This window comes from Sinocyclocheilus anshuiensis, unplaced genomic scaffold (assembly GCF_001515605.1).
Source record: "Sinocyclocheilus anshuiensis isolate Anshui unplaced genomic scaffold, SAMN03320099.WGS_v1.1 scaffold3291, whole genome shotgun sequence".
In the NCBI taxonomy this organism is placed as follows: Eukaryota; Metazoa; Chordata; class Actinopteri; order Cypriniformes; family Cyprinidae; genus Sinocyclocheilus; species Sinocyclocheilus anshuiensis.
Window position 1 is genome coordinate 10,693 of NW_015546212.1, and position 23,783 is coordinate 34,475.

The following is a 23,783-nucleotide window of genomic DNA, read 5'->3' on the forward strand; positions in this document are numbered from 1 at the left end:
GATCGATATATCGATATTATGATATTATATACCTATTTTAAACAACCATCTACATTTTTATTAACTCACAAATGCAACCAAAATATATAACATGAACCTTTATCTGAAATGTTCACATCCTGTACCTCAGTTGGGACATTCACAACAAAAAAATAGGCCTACACTTTTTTTAAATAATAATAAAGAAAATAAACAATTGAAAAAACAATTCTGGCTGCTATGGGCGCAGTCCTAAAATCGTTTCTACAGATAACCAAATTACAAGCAATAGCAGAAAATAAATACAAAGACACAAGTTCAATAAACAGTGCTTTTCAGGTTTTTCAGCTCAGTCTAAAATAAATTTTCAGGTGCGCTACAGAAATGTAACAATCAAATGTAAAATAAGTGCATAGTCTTCAATGTATAAATTAAATATAGATTAATCACTTTTGACGTTACAAAGGTTATTTAGTCAGGAGCAGTGAGCACTTGTATTTTTCTTTGACAGCATTAGATTTATTATTAGTTTGCTTTCACTGTAAGAACGAAAGCACGGATTTAACTACTGATACACATGCCTTTTCTTCCTCAACTATTTACGTTAAGACATATGCCTAACCGACTGTGTTTACTAGGATATTCACCCGCGCATTTTGAAGTAATTTTGTCTGTATTTATTCATCCAGGCACAAAAAAGTGGAAGTCTGTATGCGTGCGCTTCAGATGTGTGCGCAGAAAACTTCTCACACAGCGCTCGACTGTTCCACCAACAATCCCGAACGTCTTTTATGCTCACCTTGTGCCTTCGAGCAGTCCTTATATTGAGTCCCGATACGTGAGTTTGAACGAGAATGCACGCGTTGGCGGTAATGCTTAGATGGACATTATGTGAAAGTGTGGACAGTGCTAAAATAAAGGTGCCTATTTATACTACAGATATCTATATTTTACGCGTGGCATCAATGCATTGTATTGTCAGACATCGTATCGATGTATCGATCCATATCGATGAATCGTTACACCCCTAATATACAGTCATGTGAAAAAGTTAGGACACCTTATTGAATTCCATGGTTTTCCATATCAGGACATCATAAATAATAAATTGGATGAACAACAACACAAGACACATTGCACCGTGTCATTATTTGTTTAACAAAAATAAAGCCAAAATGGAAAAGCCATGTGTGACAAAGTTAGGACACCCTTACTGTTAACATAGGAATTAAGAAGTTAAGTCAGGCTCTGCTAATCAAATGCCTTTGATTAACTGATCATCAGCAAGTGTGAGCCCCTCTATAAAAGCAGAAGTGTTGGCAGTGTGCTGGTCTGGAGCCTTCAGGTGTGTGTTAACACAATGCCAAAGAGAAAAGACATCAGCAATCATCTTAGAGAAGCAATTGTTTCTGTCATCAATCTGGGAAGAGTAGCACGGCCATTTCCAAACTATTTGACCAATTCCATCAAACAATTCCATCATTCTACAGTGAGGAAGTTTATTCACAAGTGGAAGACATTCAAAGCAGACACCAATCCTCACAGGAGTGGACGTCCCAGCAAATTCACCCCAACATCAGACCGTGTAACGCTCAGAAGAATGGCAGACAACCCAAGAACTTCACTGCAGACTTGACAGGCCTCAGTTAACATATTACATGATCAAGTTCATGACAGTACAGTTAGAAAAATATGGGACAATAAAACAAATGCACAAACAATATGCATAAACAAATGTCCACAAACCTCAATAAACTGGAGCAATGTTACAAAGAAGAGTGGGCCAGAATTCCTCCAGAACGATGTGAGAGACTGACAAAGTCATACAGAAAATGATTACTTCAAGTTTTTGCTGCTAAAAGTCAATCTACTGTACATGCAATTGAATCATAGGGTGTCCTAACTTTGTCACACATGGCTTTTCCATTTTGGCTTTATTTTTGTTAAATATATCATGACAAGGTGTGATATGTCATGTGATGTTATTCATCTGAGGTTTTATTTTCCTAATTTTATGAGCTGCCAAGGACCAGATAATCTTTTATTATGCCCTGATACAGAAAACCATGGAATTCAATAGGGTGTCCTAACTTTTTCACTTGACTGTATACAGACACATCGGATCAGCTGTTCACGTCCACTTAAGACATAAACTGTGTTTAAGTGAGTACTATCGGCATTTTGACATATTTGTGTGTGTATGTGATCGTTTGGACGCGCACTCAAAGCCCAAAGTGTACTTTGCTTGTCTGTTTTAGAGCGCGCACACAGCCTGGGGAACAGCGTCTCTCACCCGGATTAATGTGCTTTTAGCGTTTTATCAAACATGTCCCGCAAATTAGCAACAGTAAAGATGGCATTTTACAGCAATCAACGATTGTGCTGATTCTGACGTTTAGTTTGAGTTTTAGGGAGGAACGAATGTGTGCCTCTGTGAAGGGAAAGAAGTTGAGATAAACGCGGCTAGTTTTTAAAAGTTTTACCTCATATCATCTTTTTATGATCCTTTGAAGCAACATCGAAATCAACAATAAAATTAGCCTAATATCACAGCCACAGGCCTGAAGTGTAAGCAGACATTTGAATGTTTATTTCTCTCCTTTATCATCACAGTTAAACAGGGCTTTAATATTGTGAGCTCTGTAGCTCCTCTGCGTGAGCGCAATCTCTCATCTGAAAAATGAATTGCAAAAATGCATCATAGAAAAATGTCCTAGTGTCCTAATATTATTGCATATAAAAACAGCGACTCTGGCTAAATAGTATTTACAAGATAATGTCTATATAGCAATAATAAATGTATGTGTAATTTTTTTTATTTCTCCAATACCGATATCAGAACCGTTAACATCAGAGCTTATCGATACATCGGTCTTTCATAATTTAGCCCCGGGGAACTTTTAATACCGGGTTTCGGTACTCATCCCTAATCTTAACAAACGAATACATCGTTGAAAAAAAAGCTTACTGCGAAACTATTTAATAGAAAAAGAATATAAATATATTTCCTAATTAATCTTGATCATTTACTCTTCCTTTTAAGAGCCCATTAAATGAAGCTCTTAAAATGTGTATTTTTGTTTCTTAAAATTATAGCTAATCAACACTTTTGTTTGTCCTTTAACTGATTTATTTTATTTTTTATTTTTTTTAAATATGATTGAATAAATGGTTTGACCATGTATGGATGTAATATTTGCTTACATTTTGTGGTTCTGTTTCTCCTTTTTCTTACTTTCCTTTAGGATCTTGAGAGCAAAATAATCACATTTCTGAAGAAAGAACTGGAAAGGTTTAAGAAAATATTACAAAAAGAGAACACACAATGCTTTGTGAAGGACTTTATTGAGAACAGAAGCAGTATCAAAGAAGCAGCTCTTGATCTCTCGCTCTGCTTCCTGAGAGAGATGACGCAAGATGAAGCTGCTGATACTCTCGAAGGTAAGAGACCCACCGTCTGTCAGATTGTCACTTATAGATGCAGGAAATAAAACAAGATTACAAATATCTGTATTGTTGTCTTTTCTGTGTTTAGATGAGCTGTTCTTCATTCATCAGCTGAAATGTAGCCTAAAGAAGAAGTATGAATGTGTGTTTGAAGGAATAGCAAAGCAAGGTGACTCCACACTTCTGAAGAACATCTACACAGATCTCTCTATATCACTCAGGGTGACAGTGAACAGGTCAACACTGAACATGAGGTCAGACAGATTGAAGTTGCTTCCAGACGTCATGAATCACAGGAGAAACAGGTTGAATGCAAACATTTGTTTAAAGCACCTGAACAAGACAAGAAGATCAGAACTGTGTTGGCAAAAGGAGTTGCTGGCATCGGAACATCAGTCTCTGTGCAGAAGTTTGTTCTGGATTGGGCCGAAGGAAAAGAAAATCAGGATATCAGCTTTATATTCCCTCTTCCATTCAGAGAGATGAACTTAAAGGAGAAAGAAAACCAAAGTCTGATGGACCTTATAACTCAGTTTTTCTCAGAGACAAAAGGACTGGACCTTACAAGAAGTAATAGTTTTAAAGTCTTGTTCATCCTTGATGGATTGGATGAGTGTCGTCTTCCTTTAAGCTTTGCTGGTAATGAGACGTGGTCTGAGATATGGTCACCGGCCTCTCTGGATGTTCTCCTGACGAACCTCATCGAGGGAAATCTGCTTCCTTCTGCTCTCATCTGGATCACCACCAGACCAGCCGCTGCCAGTAAGATTCCTCCTGACTGTATCGACCGGCTGACAGAGATACGAGGATTCAGTGATGCACAGAAGGAGGAGTACTTCAGAAAAAGACTCACAGATGAGGATCTGGCCAGAGAAATCATTGATCACATTAAACAATCAAAGAGTCTCTTTATCATGTGCCACATCCCAGTCTTCTGCTGGATTTCAGCCATTGTTCTCCAGAACATTTTAGAGGAGAAAAGAAATAATGATCTGAAAAACAATCAGGCTGGTGACTTCCAAACACTGCATGAATCAAACACTGAAGACACTCCCGAGACTCTGACACAAATGTACACACACTTTCTCAGATTTCAGATCCAGCAGAGCCGCCGAAAATATGATGGAGAATACACACTAGATGTTTCCTGGGATAAAGATGCCATCCTTTCACTGGGGAAACTGGCCTTTCAACAGCTGGAAAGAAACAATGTGATCTTCTATGACACAGACCTGGAGGCCTGTGGTATTGATGTCTATAAGGCATCAGTGTACTCCGGCATGTGTACCCAGATCTTTAAGGAAGAAACAGGGATCACTGTTGGTACCATGTACTGCTTTGTCCACTTGAGCATTCAAGAGTTTATTGCAGCTCTTTATGCACATCTGTTTCTAGACATCAACAAGAAAAGTGTGTTTGATCGTGAGTCTACAGAACAGAAAAACAAAAATAAAACCAAGTTTGATTTGCTCAAGACTGCAGTGGACAAGGCACTGGAGAGTAACAGTGGACACCTGGATCTTTTCCTTCGATTCCTCCTCGGTTTGTCACTTCAGTCCAATCGTCGACTCTTAAGAGGACTGTTGACACAGCAAGACTGCAATGACCAGAGCAACAAGGAAATAGTTCAGTACATCAAGCAGAAATTAGAAGCTGATCTGTCTCCAGAGAGATCCATCAATCTGTTCTACTGTCTGAATGAACTGAACGACCAAACTCTGGTGAAAGAGATTCAGACCCACCTTAGAGAAGGAAGTCTGACATCTTCTGATCTTTCACCTACCCAGTGGTCTGCTTTGGCCTTTGCGTTGTAACTGAATGATCAAACTCTGGTGAAAGAGATTCAGACCCACCTCAGCAAAGGAAGCCTCTCATCTGCTGACCTTTCACCTGCCCAGTAGTCTGCTGTGGCCTTTGTGTTGTTGACCTCAGAGCAGGAGCTGGAGGAGTTTGAGCTTCAGAAATTCAAGAAATCAGACGAGTGTCTCATTAGACTATCAGCAGTCATCAAAATCTCCAAAAGAGCTCTGTAAGTCAAAGTAAACAACGAGTTTCATTGTCCCCCTGTGTTGGCTCTTGCCACAGATTTGCACAAAACTTTGGTGATATTTTATAAATGTCGATAAAAAAGTATTGCGAAATGGTGGCGTTTCTATTAACCAATGTTATGCAACAAAAACGTAATTTTTTCCTCTCGCGATAAGTCATGGCAATGGATTTAGGTGGGATTTTGGCTATATTTAATCGAAGGAGGCGTATGCGTGTATCCTTACAGAAGCAGCGCGGAGCCGCTTCAGAAACATGCGCGGCTGGAATAAACACAAGCATTGACTAGAGTGTCCGAGATCAGCTTCAGTGGCCGTATCAGAGCCACACTTCACCGCAGACGTGTGCAGCGTAAATTGTCTAAGCATTAATGGTAGGGAAAACCCCTTATACTGGAGAGCGGCCACGTATGAAGTGTTTCTTGGAGGTTATAGTACATTGAAGAATGATCATTTGACTTTTTTACATAAGCCATGTGACCTGTAAATGCGAAAAAAACTGTTTCCATTCCAGTTTTGCGAAATATTCCTTTTTCGAATTGCCTGAAAAACCACCTCATGCGAGCGTAAAAACTTTTTTGCGATATATAAGAGTTTTTGCGAAATTGACGCGTTTCCATTAGGCGTATTTTCAATTCACAATTTCAATTTGCGCAAATTGAAGGGTAATTGAAACGCGCCTACAGTTAGCTAATGTTATTAACTGTTCAAATGTTTGGAGTGAATATCAACTGGTAATCAGCTGTCTAACCTAATATTATTTCAGTAACTTGCTAACCAATTATTTTAATGCAGTATAAGCCAGGGGTCTGCATGAGAACCTACAGCATTCACAACAGCATGTTTTATTTAGTTTTGATTGCTGTCAAAAGTACCGGTACTTTGGTATCAAGTCGAAACTGAAATTTACAAATTTAACAAATTCAGCCTTTCTGCAGTAGCAGTAGTAGCAAGTACCGGGTCAATGTGGTACCTGCTAATAGGTGACTGCTTTCAAATGATCACATACATGTTTTGTGTGAGCACTCTATAAAGAGCATCAAAGGTTTCCATTTACATTGTGTTTAGAGCATTGAGCGTTATTGCTGATGTTGAGCACTTGAACGAAAGGACAATGATTTTGTCAGAATTGACTAAGTAGCGCATCTCAAGACTATGGAGCCAGCACTTTCAAATGTGTAATTCATTGTCATTAAAGCTATAGGTAGATATATTTAGCTAAAGGTTAAAAATAGATTTAATATTTGCATTTAGCAATTGTATTCAATCTAATAATTCTGCAGTCTTATTTCCCTTGTAGGCTTAATGATTGTGGCTTAACAGACAGAAGCTGTTCAGCTCTGGCTACAGTTCTTGGATCAGATACCAATCTGAAAGAGCTGAACATGAGCAATAATAATCTGCAGGATTCAGGAGTGAAGCTGCTCTGCACTGGACTGAAGAATATAACGTGTCATTTGGAGATACTGAGGTAAGTTGTCTGACAATAGACAAAAATTACATTGAGCTCAACAAAAACATAAGGAGAAATCCAGACTTGGATAATGAACAAGTCTGTATGTTGTGCATGGAGATACTTTATATTTATGCCTGCCATGGTGTTCTTCTTCTGATTTGGTCTGTCATTGACTTTGCCTAAGCCAATGTGTTGTGTTATACCATTTACAGAATGAATTTGATTATGGTGTGGATAACTTACATTTGATGGTGATATCATGTATATCTGTCATTAGTAAAAGATCAGAAAGATGTGTATTTACCCGACAGACAGCATCCACTAAACTTCACAAATTTCACTGAAGGAGTGCGAAGTCAAGGGACCACAATATTTCTGATTCAATATTGTATTTGGCTAAAGTATTTATCATCAATTTTAGGTTAAAATTGTACATGTGACGCAAGTAATGTTAATGAGTGGGGTAACTATAAAAAGATTATGACGTGTATTTGGATATAAATCTATATAGTTATAGATCAGAGGTATTTTGTTAAAGTTCCAAGAGGTCTGGTCTCTATGCTCCCTTCCCAGCGGAGGTCCAGACAATACTTTTTTGGAAATGTTATTCATATTTCCATCTGGGCAGCAGTGGTACTTTGTAAAAAAAAAAAAAAGAATTAGATTTAATTAGAATAAGAATTTTAAAAAGTATTTTTGAAAAGTAAATATTTCATTCATCAATTCAGCCTAATTGGATATTAAAAGGTAAAATCAGATATTTTATCAGGCTGTTATTATTTTTACATTTTTACATTGCATTTACTGATAAGAGATACTGCATGGGGTTCAGAGTTTACCTCTTGAAGTCTGGACCATTTTTATATTTTACTTAAAATAAGTGTCTTCTAAAATAAACAAACAACATACATAATGAAAATGCTCTCTTATTATGAGCAGAAAAAGTTAACTAGTGAAGTCACCTTTATTTATATAACACTTTATACAATGCAGATTGTTTCAAAGCAGCTTGACAGTGATAAACAATAAAATAATGATTCAGTGATGCAAACAGAATTCAGTTCTGCTGTAAAGCAGCTCTAAAAAGACAATAGTAAACAGTCATTATTCAGGTGAAGTCAGGTCATTGTTGATTCAGTTTGGTGTAAAGTCCATCAATTTTGCAGTGAGATTAATTCATCTGTAAAGCAGCTGTGGAGAAAACAGTGATGTCATCATCAGCTCAGTTCAGTTCTCATCCAATGTTTTCAATTTTACTAATTTCAAAGTTTTAATTGGCTTTACCTTGCCATTTACAAAGAATTTTCCCAGTTATAATTGTTTATTAAATGCTCTTTAACATATTGTATATTTGGCCTAATGCTAAATGTAGATTTAAAAAATCTTAAACCTGATTTGTCATACAGTTATACACTGTGTTTCGGACAGATAAAACTAACTATATTTGCTGCATTCTTGTAATTTCTTTTCTAGTTAGCCGTTATGTTTTTCCAGTGGTCATTAATACTCTCATCTCCCAATAGTAAGACAGTCTCTGGCCTTAGTAATCCTGAAGACATTGAGCTTGTTCAGGTGTGTTTGATCAGGGCTGGATCTAAACTCTGCAGGACTGAAGCCCTGCTCTAAACCTGCCGCTCACATAAAACCTTCTCCAGTTTTACATTTTCAAACAATTTTGAATTTAAACGTTCTGTAAGATTTATAAGCTTGTTTCCAAAAAATGTCTCACAAGGTCAAAATTTACTGGTATTACTATCCTTAGTGAATACCATAAAATTATCACAAAATGCAAAATAATGATGAAAAAAAATATTATTAAACAAAAATATATTGCATTGAATTTTACTGAATAGAAAAAAAAAGTTACATTTCAGGTGTTCGGTCACTTTTGACCATGTGTGAGTCGCATCAGAGGGTTAAATCTTGAGAGTGACTGACCTGGAGAAATTAAAGTGAATTGATGTATAATGATTTAAAGTTCTCTTTTTTTGTTTGACTCCATATTCAGTTGTCAGTTTTTGCTTTGGAAGTTTTAGTTCATTTGTATAAGTAACTAAATATAATTAAGTTTAGGGATTTATATTGTTCAGTAGAATAGCTGATTAATGATCTGAATGTTATATTTTCATTCCTGTTCTAGACTCTCAGACTGCAGCGTCACTGAAGAAGGTTATAAAGCTCTGGCTTCAGCTCTGCGATCAAACCCTTCACACCTGATAGAGCTGGATCTCTCTGGAAATGATCCTGGACCATCAGGAGTGAAGCAGCTCGATGATTTACTACAGGATCCAAACTGTCAGCTGAAGACACTGAGGTGAGACATGCTCAAACATCACTATATTAATAAATGATGTGCAGGCTAAATATTTCAGCAATAATCTGGACCGTTTGTTGGATCAGAATGATCCGATCAGATGCTGCTGGTTCTGTTGTGCTGATGATGAGTATGACATATATGAGTTCTGGAGTATGATATACCTTGATAATTAACATGCTAACTATTAGGTGAAAATATTCTAGATAACCTTTGAGTCGACTCGTTGGAATGTTTCTGAACACACTGTAGATTAATCTCCATCAAACTCAGATTCACACAGTTTCTCTACAGCAGGTCTGTGAGTCTCCAGATGATCACAAACATTCAGTTTCACGAGACCGTTTTCTCTGTGCTGACGTTTCTTCCTGCTTCTTTCAAATAACTGTGACTATTAGACTTTGTTTTCAAGTATTGGTGTATTTATTTCTGTATTTAAATGTATATAACCAGAGCTTGTTTTTAGAATATATATATATATATATATATTAAATCTAATCCTGCTTCATCTGGTCTTCTGCAGGTTTTTGGGTCCTGCTGCAGAAGAAGCCTGTCAGTATGTGAGAGGAATTGTGGGTAAAAACCCGTTACTCCTGAGAGAGCTGGATCTGAGTAAACGTGAACTAGGAGACGCAGGAGTGAATCAGATCGCTGCTCTACTGCAGGATAAACACTGTACACTCAACACACTGAAGTGAGTATTAGTCGTTTATTTACAATAGGGCTTTTCACACTGTGCTTAAGCCCGGGTTATCGTGGTTCTAAACACCGCTTTTAACCCCGGGTAAAGACACGTTTCACACCTGTAATTTGAAAGCGGTGTTAGCAGGGGTTTTTACCCAGGGTTATGAAAGCCTGCTCCGGAGCAGTGTTAGCACTGCATTCGTGATGTTAACCTCGCAGTGCGATGCTAAGTTTGTTCAGTGTGAAGCGGAGCGGTGTTTGCTTGCTGCTGCTGGACGCTTGGCAACAGACAGCCAATCAGAACTTGAGCAGCGAGGCTCATGTCACGTCAGGAACAGGACAGGCGCATCGTGTAAACAGCAGCCGCTGAGAGAAAAGTAAAAAATGTCGAAAAAGCGTGTGAACTGGAGTTAGGAGGTGGTTTGTCTTTGTTCTCTTGCCTTTGTGCGTCTCATGAGGCTTAAAACGGCTAAAGACCTACGCGGTGACATTTTTTTTAATAACTGGCAAGACGTGGGAAAAGCCGTGTAAACTGGTTGCCTGCTGTTCGTCCAATCAGTGACAGTGACACTGCAAATATGCAAATCAGAGCGTTAACCCGGGGTCAGGAATGTACCGCGTGAAAGGTCTGTGAATGAATACCCAGGATTAACAGTTAACCCCAGGTATAGTATGAGCAGTGTGAAACGTGATTACACATAACCCAGGATTCTGTTTATCCGGGGTTTAGGATGACCCAGGGTTAACCATTTCAAGTGTGAAAAGCCCTAGAGTTTCCTAACTTTTAATAGTAATGTTACTGTAGCTGATAATAATGTTTCCTTGCTTGTGTGAGTCAAAGCAGTTTTTACTCAACATCACAAAGAGCCACTATAATGTGAAATATTAAATTAAACAGCCAATGACAAAGTGACATCAAGCTTTAAACAGTTGACTAAATCAGTTTGATCATGAGTCAATAATTATTTACAGTTACTGTAGAGAGAAAAATTATTTTCTTCCAGAGTTTAGAAAACTCATTCAAACGAGTGATAGATTGTAAAAACAGTAGCGCTATAAACAAACAGATGTATTTCTTAACATTAACAGCTCAGTTCTGTGTTAAAGATAAATGTGCATATATTGATCTGTTTGAATATATGTCTGCTTAATGTGATCATGTTTGCTGATTGCTGACAAACATAACTATTCATAACTGCTTTCAATTTAATGTTTGTCTTTCACAAAATATTAAATGTCTAATTTTGGTGCAGCATATACTGTAACTTGTAGAAATTGGGGGGAAAAAAGACTTTACCTGATTAAAAAAGTATGAATTATCAATCAGAGGACAGAAGGCATGAAGTAGACTGTGTAAAACAAGTTTTTCAGCAAAGTTTTGGTCATATTGATCATTTATAGGCCCTAGAAATGTGTGTATTAATTATGATACAGTAGGCTATTTTCATAAGTAGCCATTATACTAATTGTTCAACAGAATTTTCTGATTTCTCTCTATGGTCTTGCCCTCTTTTGGGTTAATCTAGATTACCTGATGTTAACAAAAACACGTGTGAATTTAAAAATGTATTAGTAAATGCTGAAACTGACATTAAGGTTATTAAATGCTGTACTAGTATTGTGCATCATTGGTTCATGTTAACTAATGTAGTTAATGATAACAAATGAAATCTTATTGTAAAGAGTCAGCTGTGTGTCTGAGAACCACAGACATAAACACATTTACCCCAGTGAGCAAAAAGTGATTGTGAAATGAATGCATAAACTAACTTGGATAAATAGATCACGTCTTAATAAGTTTGCTGATTTTCAACCTTTGTAACTTTTGTGTAGTTGGTAATAAGTTTAATTGCCATATATCTGAAGTATGTTCTTTCTCTGTCTGTCTTCAGTCTGTGTTTATGCAGTATTACAGAGAAACAGAGCCTCGTCCTGATTTCAGCTCTGAACTCAAATCCATCACACCTGAGAGAACTGAACCTGAGAGGGAATACACTAGGAGACTCTGGAGTGAAGAACCTCAGTGATCTACTGATGAATTATACTCAATATCTCACGATGAGGCTGAGGTCACATTATATTTGTACTGTACAAAAATTTAAATAAACAATAATGATATTGATGACATTTTCTTTTCTTATTTTGCACTCTGTAATGACTTGATTACTTAAATTTGTAAGGGAATTAATTATTATTAATTCATTCAGGTTTTGATAGGACTCGGATCCGAAGTTCACCTGATTAAACCGATTTCAAATTTGTTATGTTACACTTTAAATCAAGGGTCGTCCGGTGATTCAGTGGCGTATCAGTGTCCTGTTCATGAAATCCCTACAACTCTTTCTGGCGATGTAGGTTAGGATGTTGTGATATGACAGAAGAAGATTGTTCTGCTGTGACTTCAGCTCTGAACTCAAACCCATCACACCTGAGAGAACTGGATCTGAGCAGGAATAAACTAGGAGACTCTGGAGTGAAGAACCTCAGTGATCTACTGATGAACACACAATGCAAGCTGGAGAAACTAGAGTACAATTAAAGTTGCAATTCTGTTATTTTTCTATTGTGTCTGCATTAATCCTCTATATTAATTTACATTGGTTAATTAATTTATTTGTTAAATGAGGACGGATCCAGACGTGGAATTGTAACTAGTGCCCTCAAATGCTCCTCTCTTGGTTTATTTGTTCATATATTATCTGTTTACATTATTTTGCTTGTGTATCAGTGACTGTGTGGCATTTACTCATGATGTGTTTAACTCAGATATGAACTTAGATCTGATTGATTGTGTTTTCTCTCTCTGTCTTCAGTCTGTGTTAATGCAGTATTACAGAGAAACAGAAAGTCTCGTCCTGACTTCAGCTCTGAACTCAAACCCATCACACCTGAGAGAACTGGATCTGAGAGGGAATAAACTACTAGGAGACTGGAGTGAAGAGCCTCAGTGATCTACTGATGAACACACAATGCAAGCTGGATAAACTAGAGTTAGTATCATTATACTCTACAGCAGCTACAGTCTGATTCATTTACTCATGATGTGTTTAACTCAGATATGAACTTAGATCTGATTGATTGTGTTTTCTCTCTCTGTCTTCAGTCTGTGTTAATGCAGTATTACAGAGAAACAGAAAGTCTCGTCCTGACTTCAGCTCTGAACTCAAACCCATCACACCTGAGAGAACTGAACCTGAGCGGGAATAAACTAGGAGACTCTGTTTTGCTGTAGTGTTGTGACAATGATTGTTTGTGAGATGATCTCTCTTCCTCTGTTTCTCTCTTTCCAGTCTAAGATACTGTGGCATTACAGATGTTTCTTCTTTAACTCAGTCTTTGAGAAACACAAAAGCGCTGCGGTTTCTAAAAGAGCTTGATCTGAGTGGTAATATGATTAGAGACTTGAAGCAGGAGCTCATTGATGTGCTACGAGACTCAAACTGTGAACTGAGGTGAGCAAACATCACTGTGATATTAAAGAGATCTTCAGTTACTGCTGATAAATACATACTGTCAAATATTAGTGAAGGAGATCATCAGATTATCATCCAGCTTTACTGCACCTGAGGGTTCATTGTGTCAGAATGAAATGTAAAGTTGAGTAAATGTTGAACACAAAGGAGGAAAGAGAACAGAAGCACACTGTCACAGCTTTATACAGCAATACCTGCTTTATTAGTGAATCATGTCAGTGTGAAAACAGGTTTGGTCAGACTGTAGGAAAACGCTGGTAAAATCAGTGCAGATTCCAGCATCACATGATCAATGTCTCCGGCTCTTCTGTGTTTTTATTTTCACCAGCAACACGTCTCATTACTTTACACTTACTTTACTTTCAGTTCTTTACTAAGACCAATACAAACATGTTTAAACTAGAGGACAAACAGCTTTAACTACTGGAACATTTAACTAAAGGTTTTGATCTTAGGCAAAATCACATTTGTGTTTGTTCCTTGTCGTTTATTATATATGATGTACAATCATTAGCATGTTTCTCTTTATAGTGACTCAATAGGAGCCACACAAACAGACTAACACATATATTATATATAAAAATACATGTTCTAAATGTGTTTAAAACACATATATTGTTTTAGAAATATATATGCAAGATCACGTAAATGTAACTTATTTTTACTCAAAAAACTGTAATTGAAATAGTAATTAATTTGTTCCACTGAACACTGATTGTTTTCCCTTCTGTTCCACCTTACAGAGTAGGTAGAGATATTCTACCTTACAGTGTAGATAGAGATCCATCGTCAAGAGTCCCTGATAGAGTTCAGTCGTCAAAGGATAATGGATGCTGTATATCATAGTTTGAGATGATGATGAGAGGAGCAGTGAACATCAGCTGAGAGCTTCACTACTGTGTCTGTGAGCAGAACTACATACAGCTGGAAGAGACTCAGACTTTACAATGAAAACATGTCATACTGAATGATTCGTGTTGCTTTAGTGTTCAAATGATCATGTTGTTTTATTTAAAGGTGAAACAGGAGGAAGAAGCTCAGATGAGTCTGTCTGGCTCTTCAGTTTAAGATCTACAAACATAATATTTGTATTAAACTCATCCATAATGATTCATGTGTTTCTAATTATAAATGTGATTGTCAAGTGCAGCACTTAAACGTATCAAAAGATGTAAAGCAAATCTACAATGTGAAATATCCATGTCACTTAAAACATTTACATGATCGCTCTCTCATTTTATACTCACTGTTACTCTATTTTATATTAAGTTAGTTATGTGTGTGTCTGTTGTTAATGTACAGATATCCAGTATATTGTCAGATGAAGAGAGATTCTTTCTTAAATAAATGCATGAAACATAAAACCATATGAGCGATTATAACAACAGAGAGGATCCAAATGCAAGGCTTTATTAAATCTCCTTTGTTTTCCTCTTTTTCTTGTTGAATTAACTCTTGTTTCATCCCTCAGGCTTACAAGTAACAAAAACAACAACAACAAAATCTATTTGTGATGCATTATGATTATATGAATATTATGATTATTCAAAGATATTTCCCTTGTCATTGCGCTTTTTTTCTGTGTATATAATCTCATACTATGATATTTTTTGTCGTTATGATTGTTCATTGTTAAAGATACAACCATCTTTCCCTGATCTTGTATGCAATTATAAGTTGTGCAATAAAAAAAGAAAACAGGTAAGAGCGACAGGTGCATAGCATCAGTAACCTTAGGTAGGTTAGGGTTAGGTTAGGTAACTAACCTTACCTACGGTTTTCCTCAGCCTGGAGACACCTGAGACTTATATTACATACTGTAACAAGAGGCATAATAAGTGCCCTTTAAACACAAGATCTTCTATTTCAGAAAACAGGACAAACATTGTCTACTTTTTATCTTTCTGTGATGGGAGTAAAACAAGAAAAAGAAAGTAGTAAATTAAAAAAGAGTGAATTAGCCGAGGGCAAATGACTCAGAAATAGTTTTTCAGGACGTCAATAACCAGTTTTCATTACAATATCAGAATCTAAAGAAAGCTGTGCAGAAACTGATTTGAGTGGGCAGTCTCTCGTGTGCTGTGAGGCTTAAATATATTTTAAGTTTATAAATATCTAATAAATATTATCTTGAAACAAATGGTTATTAATAAATAGCTGTAACAGTTCACTAGTTCCTGAATTTGTTACATTGACAGACACATATCTACAACAGCTGGATTCACAGTTGATCTCAGAGAACACAGGAAAAGCTGTGACCTGAATTTGTTATCAGGTTAGTTTATTAACAGTAATTCATTCTTTTGAGCTTAGTAATGTGTGTGTGTGCGTGTGATGTTATTGATTGAACTATTTTAATGTTTAATGTAATTTACTCTTTCCTGTCGGAGTTTAATTACCGCTGTATTTAAAATGAAGAACATCTTATAAACTCATCTTATAAACCTCTATCTCAACTAATGCTGTAAACTATACAATAAACCCTGTCAGATGCTACATTATTAACATTAGTGCACATATGGCTTTTATAATTTAAAGTTTTTATAATATAAAAAAAAATTATAACTTTTTAATAATGTTTCTACTCCAACTCTTCAAATGTTTGTATTTCATGCTGGATTTAGTCAAATAGGAAATATTGAAGAACAGGTTCAGTTAAAATATCATGAATATATTATTAATCTTTATACTCTAGAGTTGTTTTTCTAGCTGACTCTTGAGTTTATGGTCATTGAATGTCTTTCCTGAGGTAAATGTGAGGTTATTGATCTCGAGCTGCTGTTTTATTGAAGTCTTTCTGCAGTTGAATCACTGATTGATAGATTCATGAGTGATTTCAGTGAGCGGTTCTGATGTTCATGTTTATTTGCTGCTGTAACTAGTAGTAAAGAGGAAGCGATGATCACTTCACTACAGCATCTGTCACCACACATTAAAGAGAAACACATTTACTGATTACATAAAATTTCATGAAACATTTCATAAAACTGACAGAATTTAAAGCGGAGACTTGGTTTCATATCAAATGTAAACTCAGATTATTACGAATATTGTATGGGAGGTGCTACAAATAAAGTTTCTCTATGTTTTGTTCACAAATCAACTGAAAACAGGAGAGACTGATTCTTGGGATTTAAGAGTTGATGTCAGTTTGTCAAAATGAGAATGCTGGATTTAGTCAAATAGGAAATATTGAAGAACAGGTTGTTAAAATATCATGAATATGATATTATTAATCTTTATACTCTAGAGTTGTTTTTCTAGCTGACTCTTGAGTTTATGGTCATTGAATGTCTTTCCTGAGGTAAATGTGAGGTTATTGATCTCGAGCTGCTGTTTTATTGAAGTCTTTCTGCAGTTGAATCACTGATTGATAGATTCATGAGTGATTTCAGTGAGCGGTTCTGATGTTCATGTTTATTTGCTGCTGTAACTAGTAGTAAAGAGGAAGCGATGATCACTTCACTACAGCATCTGTCACCACACATTAAAGAGAAACACATTTACTGATTACATAAAATTTCATGAAACATTTCATAAAACTGACAGAATTTAAAGCGGAGACTTGGTTTCATATCAAATGTAAACTCAGATTATTACGAATATTGTATGGGAGGTGCTACAAATATGAATGTTCACAAATCAACTGAAAACAGGAGAGACTGATTCTTGGGATTTAAGAGTTGATGTCAGTTTGTCAAAATGAGAATTGATTAAAGTCGAGAAATCAATATTTTCTCCTCAGCTCTAGTGATTTCTCTCTTCCCTGGATGAGCTCAGGACAGATGATTATTGTGCTTTATGAATTATGAGCCGCTTTCACTTCTATCAGACACACTATTTGTGGTCAGAAAGCCTAAATAAAAAGCAAGAAGCTGTAATGTGGAAAATGCATGATTTATTAGATGTATTAAAGCAAACTCCAGCAGAGTCTCAGCGTCCTCGCTTCGCTCTTCCTCTGAACGAGCCGCCCTTGATCTTCTTCCTCACGCCGCTCGACTGTTCTCCGTCGTCAGCCTCTTCCTCGTCTGCTTTGGGCCGCTTCCTCTTCTCTGAGCTTTCCTTCATCTCCTGACAGAAACAGACATGCATGCGTTCATCAGCCTCACGTTCATCAGAGATCTCACACAAACACAGAAGGAGCACTCACGATCCGAGCGAATCTCTGCGCTTCGCTCACTTAAACTCAGATTATTACGAATATTGTATGGGAGGTGCTACAAATAAAGTTTCTCTATGTTTTGTTCACAAATCAACTGAAAACAGGAGAGACTGATTCTTGGGATTTAAGAGTTGATGTCAGTTTGTCAAAATGAGAATTGATTAAAGTCGAGAAATCAATATTTTCTCCTCAGCTCTAGTGATTTCTCTCTTCCCTGGATGAGCTCAGGACAGATGATTATTGTGCTTTATGAATTATGAGCCGCTTTCACTTCTATCAGACACACTATTTGTGGTCAGAAAGCCTAAATAAAAAGCAAGAAGCTGTAATGTGGAAAATGCATGATTTATTAGATGTATTAAAGCAAACTCCAGCAGAGTCTCAGCGTCCTCGCTTCGCTCTTCCTCTGAACGAGCCGCCCTTGATCTTCTTCCTCACGCCGCTCGACTGTTCTCCGTCGTCAGCCTCTTCCTCGTCTGCTTTGGGCCGCTTCCTCTTCTCTGAGCTTTCCTTCATCTCCTGACAGAAACAGACATGCATGCGTTCATCAGCCTCACGTTCATCAGAGATCTCACACAAACACAGAAGGAGCACTCACGATCCGAGCGAATCTCTGCGCTTCGCTCACTCGCTCCAGCAGCATCATCACTTCCTCTTCCTGTGTGGGGAAGGCGGGCAGTTTCTTCCCGATCAGCGCTTCGATTCGCTGGAACAGCTCCACGTCATACCTGCACAAACACAATGAGAGCCTGTGTGACTAACACACCTGAAGACACTGAAGAGTTAATAAACGAGACAGAAAGACTGAGACTGACTGCGTGACGAAGGTGATGGATTTCCCAGATCTCCCTGCTCTGGCGGTGCGGCCCACACGATGGATGTAGTCCTGAGAGAAAACAGATTCATGTCAGCACAACACAACATCATCTGCTGTGCAGATAAAGATGAATTCACATCAACAATCACGTCTAACGCCAGCATTTTCACTGAGCTAAACAGAAAACAAACAGCCAGTAATAAACACAATCAAGAGGAGACAGAGTTTAACTGCTGAAGAGTGTCTGTGTGTGTGTGTTCACCTTGGAGTGTGTGGGGATGTCGAAGTTGATGACGCAGTCCACATGTGGGATGTCCAGGCCTCGAGACGCCACGTCTGTGGCCAGCAGGACCGAGCGAGACTTGGACTTGAACTTGTTAAGAGCCCCGAGACGCTTGTTCTGAACACAGAGAGCCACATCAGATCAGTCTGAGTCAAAGCAGCTTCACAGATCAAGAGCAAAACAGCAGAATCACTGAGGGACAGAGCTCGCATTCAGGAGTGAAGCTGCTCTACTGAAGACAATCCTTATTCACACCATGTTCTCAATAGGGATGCACCGAAACAAAAATTCTTGGCTGAAGCCAGAACCGAACAAAATGAAACACTGGGCCAAAGGCCGAAAACAGTTTTTGCATTTTCCCCCATATATTTTGCAAATGTTTTCAGCATTGCATGAATTAAATAGCCAAAATGTGCTTTTTACTGTTTTGTGTTGCTTTTCAAAGAAAAAATAAATTACAAAACAACAATTTAAAAATATTTAACACTGAACATTTTTTAACATTCTAGTCGACATTCTCATTATGAATTTGGGAAGATGTTTGTCACACGTATCACATCGTCACATGTAGGGCTGTCACGATTCGTTGATTTTATTAGACTATTCGATTTTTTTTAAATCCTCGACTTCATTTTGCTTGCGTCGACTAACCAGCAGAATACCGGAAGTGGCACATTTCACGGACGAGAATCCATAAAACACATTATTAGACTGTTTCCCAAGGCTGCATGATATATTAAACCCATTTAAAAATCATAATTAAGCATAATTGTGAATTCACAAACGCTACGATTTAATTAAATAATTATATATTAAACAAGTATTAGATCGCACAGTAATGTGTAAAAATCATCATCAGCCCCCTGCAGGCCTTTGTTGTAATGCGTAATGTACATTAGCTCTATTGTTTATAATACATTATGTATTTTAACAGTTTTGTTCAATAAAACCATATGATTTCTTGCTTTTGATACTTTATTTGAACTAATTATTATTGCTTCATTGCTATATGTATTTTAAGTATTTTTAAAGGCTATTGTTCACTTACATCTATTTTTATTACCACAAAAAAAAACAAATTATAATTATAGGGCCCTATGAAATCCGTTTTATTCCCAGTTTTTTTTTCATTTTCATTTTTCTATACTCCGTTTTAATGGTAAATTAAAATTTTATTAATAAAAAAGCCCGTCTAATTAATTGAGTTTTACAGTTTTATCTTTACCAAATTCTGTTTTCCATTATTTTCTGGATTCCATTTCAATGGTTCCATTAAATTTTAATAATCAAAAGCATCTCCAATTAATTGATTTTATTTTTAAAAAATATATATATTTTTTTCTTCTTCTTTTTCAGAAATACTGCACATTTACATTTTTCTCCTAAATAAATTCTGGTAAATAACATTTCTGGTAAATACTCCTTTAAAAAGTGTTTTTTGATTATAATGTTATTATTAGTAGACTATAGCACGTGGATATGTAGTCATTCTTACATTATAATACTGAACTCTGATTTCAGTGAGTTGGACTATGAGACGGACACTTGCTTCTTGCACTCTATGCTGCACTTTACTTTTTTACTTTTGGATTTCATTTGGTTTAATCAATATAGTTTAATAAAATATTCTTAAGTAAAATTGTTGATTTTTTGTGGGGAATTAATCGTTCAGATTAATCGATTAATCGATAAATTAGTTGATAGATTAATCTAATACACTATAATACTGAACTCTGATTTCAGTGAGTTGGACTATGAGACGGACACTTGCTTCTTGCACTCTATGCTGCACTTTACTTTTTTACTTTTGGATTTCATTTGGTTTAATCAATATAGTTTAATAAAATATTCTTAAGTAAAATTGTTGATTTTTAAAAAAAATATGTTAGATTAATCGATCAATTGATAAATTAGTCGATAGATTAATCGAAATAAAAATAGTCATTAGTGACAGCCCTAGCCTTGTAAAAATTCATTAAAATGTTACTGAAGCAACTGACGATTAACACTGTTTCAGCGCAGAATTTAAACCCTGGTTAACGAGCTTGTGCTGTCAGAATACAAGCAATTCATGCGTGTATTAGAAAACATAACGTTCTGCAGATTATTTACTAGTTGTTTAAGGCCATTTGGTGATTTCAATCCTCATACAGTAACCCTTCCTCTTCTCATGGAAGACATGCGCTGCAGTGCTAAACAGTCTCTCGCTGTCGGTGCTTGTGATGATTTGTGTGTCTTTCTCTGACAGTTTTAAATACAATATGTTTGCTGTGTTATAAAGAGTGTGTGCCTCTCACTCTACGCTGCTTGCTATTTGAATGCGTCACCAAAAATGTCATTGTTCGGTACAATTTATTCAGTCTTTTCGCTTATATAGCTTTCTTTGCTATTTTCGGCCGAATAGTTTCGGTTGCGGAACATTCGGAGCATCCCTAGATTTGAATCAGTGCAGTCTAAACCAGTAATATTCAGATGGTCTGAGTGTGTACCTGACTCATCTGTCCGTGGAGAGGGATGGCCGTGATGCCCAGGTTTCTGAGCAAGAGCGCCACCCGCTGGGCATTATTACACGTGCCGCAGAAAACCATGAAAGAGTTCCCAGCCAGTTCATTCAGGATAGAGACCAGATAACAGTCCTGTGAACAAACACAAGCTCACATCACACACATCCACTGACAGCACTCTCCTCAGGGTCAGAGTCAGCGTTTAATAAAGACAGAACCTTGTACTTGGACGGGATGAAGATGTAATACTGCTGCAGCTTGTCGACGGTGGCGTATTTGGAGGAAACGGTGCATTTAACAGGATCCTGTAGAGCCGCGCGCTGCAGCTTCTGCACCTGAAACACAGAGAACCGCTGCTTTAATCAGGGCTGCACTGATGCTTACAGCTACTTTCATCTGCTTACACACACACAATCTTTACTAGTCCCACAGTTTCTGAGAGCTGACACTCAAACAGCAGAAGCACACACCAGATCTGCAGAACCTTACACTGATTCTCAGCCACTGACTCGACTTTCAATTTCAGAAAACACAAAACACAATTCTCTGTGTAACACACACAAATCTAACAGCAAGCATCTTTATTAGGGCTGCTCGATTATGGCAAAAATCATAATCACGGTTATTTTGGTCAATATTGTAATCACGATTATTTAACATGATTATGAGTGGGCCATATGACCAAAACTTTATATGAGTGATTTATTTAAAGATAGTGATGCATATTAAATATATATTTTCTGTAAATAAGGTTGCTATGACATCTACAATTTAGAGACATTTTCGAACTGTCCCAATTCTCAACACCACAGCAGAGTATTAGGGTAACTGATATTAGTAACAAACAAACAGTCCTCAAAATGACTGAAAATAATTAAACCGTCAGTAACAAAAAAGCAAAGGACAAATGACGTAGAATAAAAAGATACAAATTAAACAAACTGTGCTTGAAGGTTTTTTTAATGCAAGTCTCAAATACTCAAGTTAACAGAAATGTAAAATAAAACAGCATAGTCTGAGTAAGAATGAAACTTTCCTTGTTTCTTATTAAAGCTACAAAGGTCCTTCACTCCAGAGCAGTGTGTGATTTTGAATTTGTCTTTTGTTGTTTCATTAGGCTGCTGTCACTTTAAGAGCTGCACGGATCCAATTTACTGTTACACACGTATTTTCATTCTCAACTCTTTATGTTCATTTATTACATGACCGACGAGGGTTTACGCGAATAACAGCACAAGTTCTCTTTAGCACTTTTAAAAACATGAATAAATCTAATACACTTCAATACATCAAGCACATCCCATTTTGCAAAAGTCACGTTACATGATTTACTGATTTGCACGTGAAACTGGGCTTTTATGGAGGAGCGAAAGAGCACCGCTGGAAAGCCCCGTGAAGCTGTGGTTTACAGTGAAGTTGTAACAGCTAAGGGGCGTTGTTAGGCACAATGTGAAGCGGAGTCTAAAACCCCCTTAGCTGTTATAAATTCACTGTAAACCACGGCTCCACGGGGCTAATTGCTTTAACTGCTTTATATAACTTATCCACCTTCTTCTTCCCACAAAAATGGGTAATTTGTAAATTCTATGGGTCTGGCTTCCGGTCTCATCCACGTCCAGCTATTTTTAGCTGTACAGAACCGCTCGTTTTGCTGCTTGACATTGAAAATTGGTGTGTTGTCTTATTTATGAACACACTGGTTTATAATGCAAACAGTTTTACCGTTTACTGCACGTTGTTATTCTTCTCGTTATTTCTCTATAGCGGCTAATGAAACAGAAGTCTTGCCCATAGGCTTACTTCCGCGTTGAAGAAAAAGGTGGATAAAACGGTTATTCCATATATGTATCAAGGTTTTTACAAAATAAAACAAAGCAAATAATAAAGTGTAATGATATTAATAAAAACAGTATTCTTCCACCAAACAATGTAGCTCCTCAGAAACAGTTGTGGTTGCAACAAAGTGGTTGCCGAGCAACAGACAAACGTAAACAAAGGTGTATGTTTGTAGAGTAAGGCCATGTCCACTAGGGCTGTCAAAAAAAAATTTTGCATTTCAAATATTCGTCAAATTAAAAAAAAAAAATCCACATTCGAATGCAAAAACGTTGCATTCGAATTTTAGGTGTGCGTCAGCCAGCTTATCAGTGGTGCACGAGATGCGATAACGATGTAAGTGTCGTTGCATTATAATGCTTTTGTTAGCCTATCCAGTTGAAGCCACTAGATGTGGCGCTGCTGCGTTGTTCATTCAATATATAGCGGAAAACGAGAACAATCAATGCGGAGAAGATGTTGTTTACGTCAAAACCGAAACCAAGCCGTTCACACAGAACGCATATTTATCACATTTTCTAGAGGGACATCTATCAGCGTTGCACTCGCGTCTCGCACAAGAGAGACGCATGTTTAGAAAGCCATGTACAATTAATGCAAGTTCAACTTTTAAAAAACATGTCTAAAGAAATTATGGCGGTTTTTCCCCATCCCACTGTATCTCATCTTTTTAAATGAAGAAAGTACTCTTTGTGATTGGTTTTCGGGTCCTTTGTATTAAACTATACATACATGCATGATTCTGTTTTGTTTCTAATTGTTTAAGCAACTTTAATTATATAA

At 36.9% G+C, this 23,783-nt stretch overlaps 1 protein-coding gene, 1 long non-coding RNA gene and 1 pseudogene across 2 annotated transcripts in view; 1 reads left to right on the plus strand and 2 right to left on the minus strand.

Annotated features, from left to right (window-relative positions):
- Nucleotides 1-14,916, plus strand: part of LOC107701444 (protein NLRC3-like) — a 19,463-nt pseudogene extending 4,547 nt beyond the window's left edge.
- Nucleotides 14,917-17,279: 2,363 nt separating this feature from the next.
- LOC107701445 (uncharacterized) lies at nt 17,280-17,578 on the minus strand. Its single transcript, XR_001635646.1, has 2 exons — nt 17,549-17,578; nt 17,280-17,469 (listed from the first exon to the last, which is right to left on the minus strand). It is a non-coding gene; the product is annotated as an uncharacterized LOC107701445 (long non-coding RNA).
- Nucleotides 17,579-17,889: 311 nt separating this feature from the next.
- Nucleotides 17,890-23,783, minus strand: part of ddx47 (DEAD (Asp-Glu-Ala-Asp) box polypeptide 47) — a gene marked incomplete at its 5' end in the record, with an annotated part of 12,170 nt that continues 6,276 nt past the window's right edge. The window contains 6 exons of the mRNA XM_016503450.1: nt 17,890-18,079; nt 18,159-18,288; nt 18,376-18,446; nt 18,640-18,777; nt 21,150-21,296; nt 21,383-21,499. Coding sequence (XP_016358936.1) covers nt 17,942-18,079; nt 18,159-18,288; nt 18,376-18,446; nt 18,640-18,777; nt 21,150-21,296; nt 21,383-21,499 — 741 coding nt within the window. The remainder of the gene's footprint in view (nt 18,080-18,158; nt 18,289-18,375; nt 18,447-18,639; nt 18,778-21,149; nt 21,297-21,382; nt 21,500-23,783) is intronic.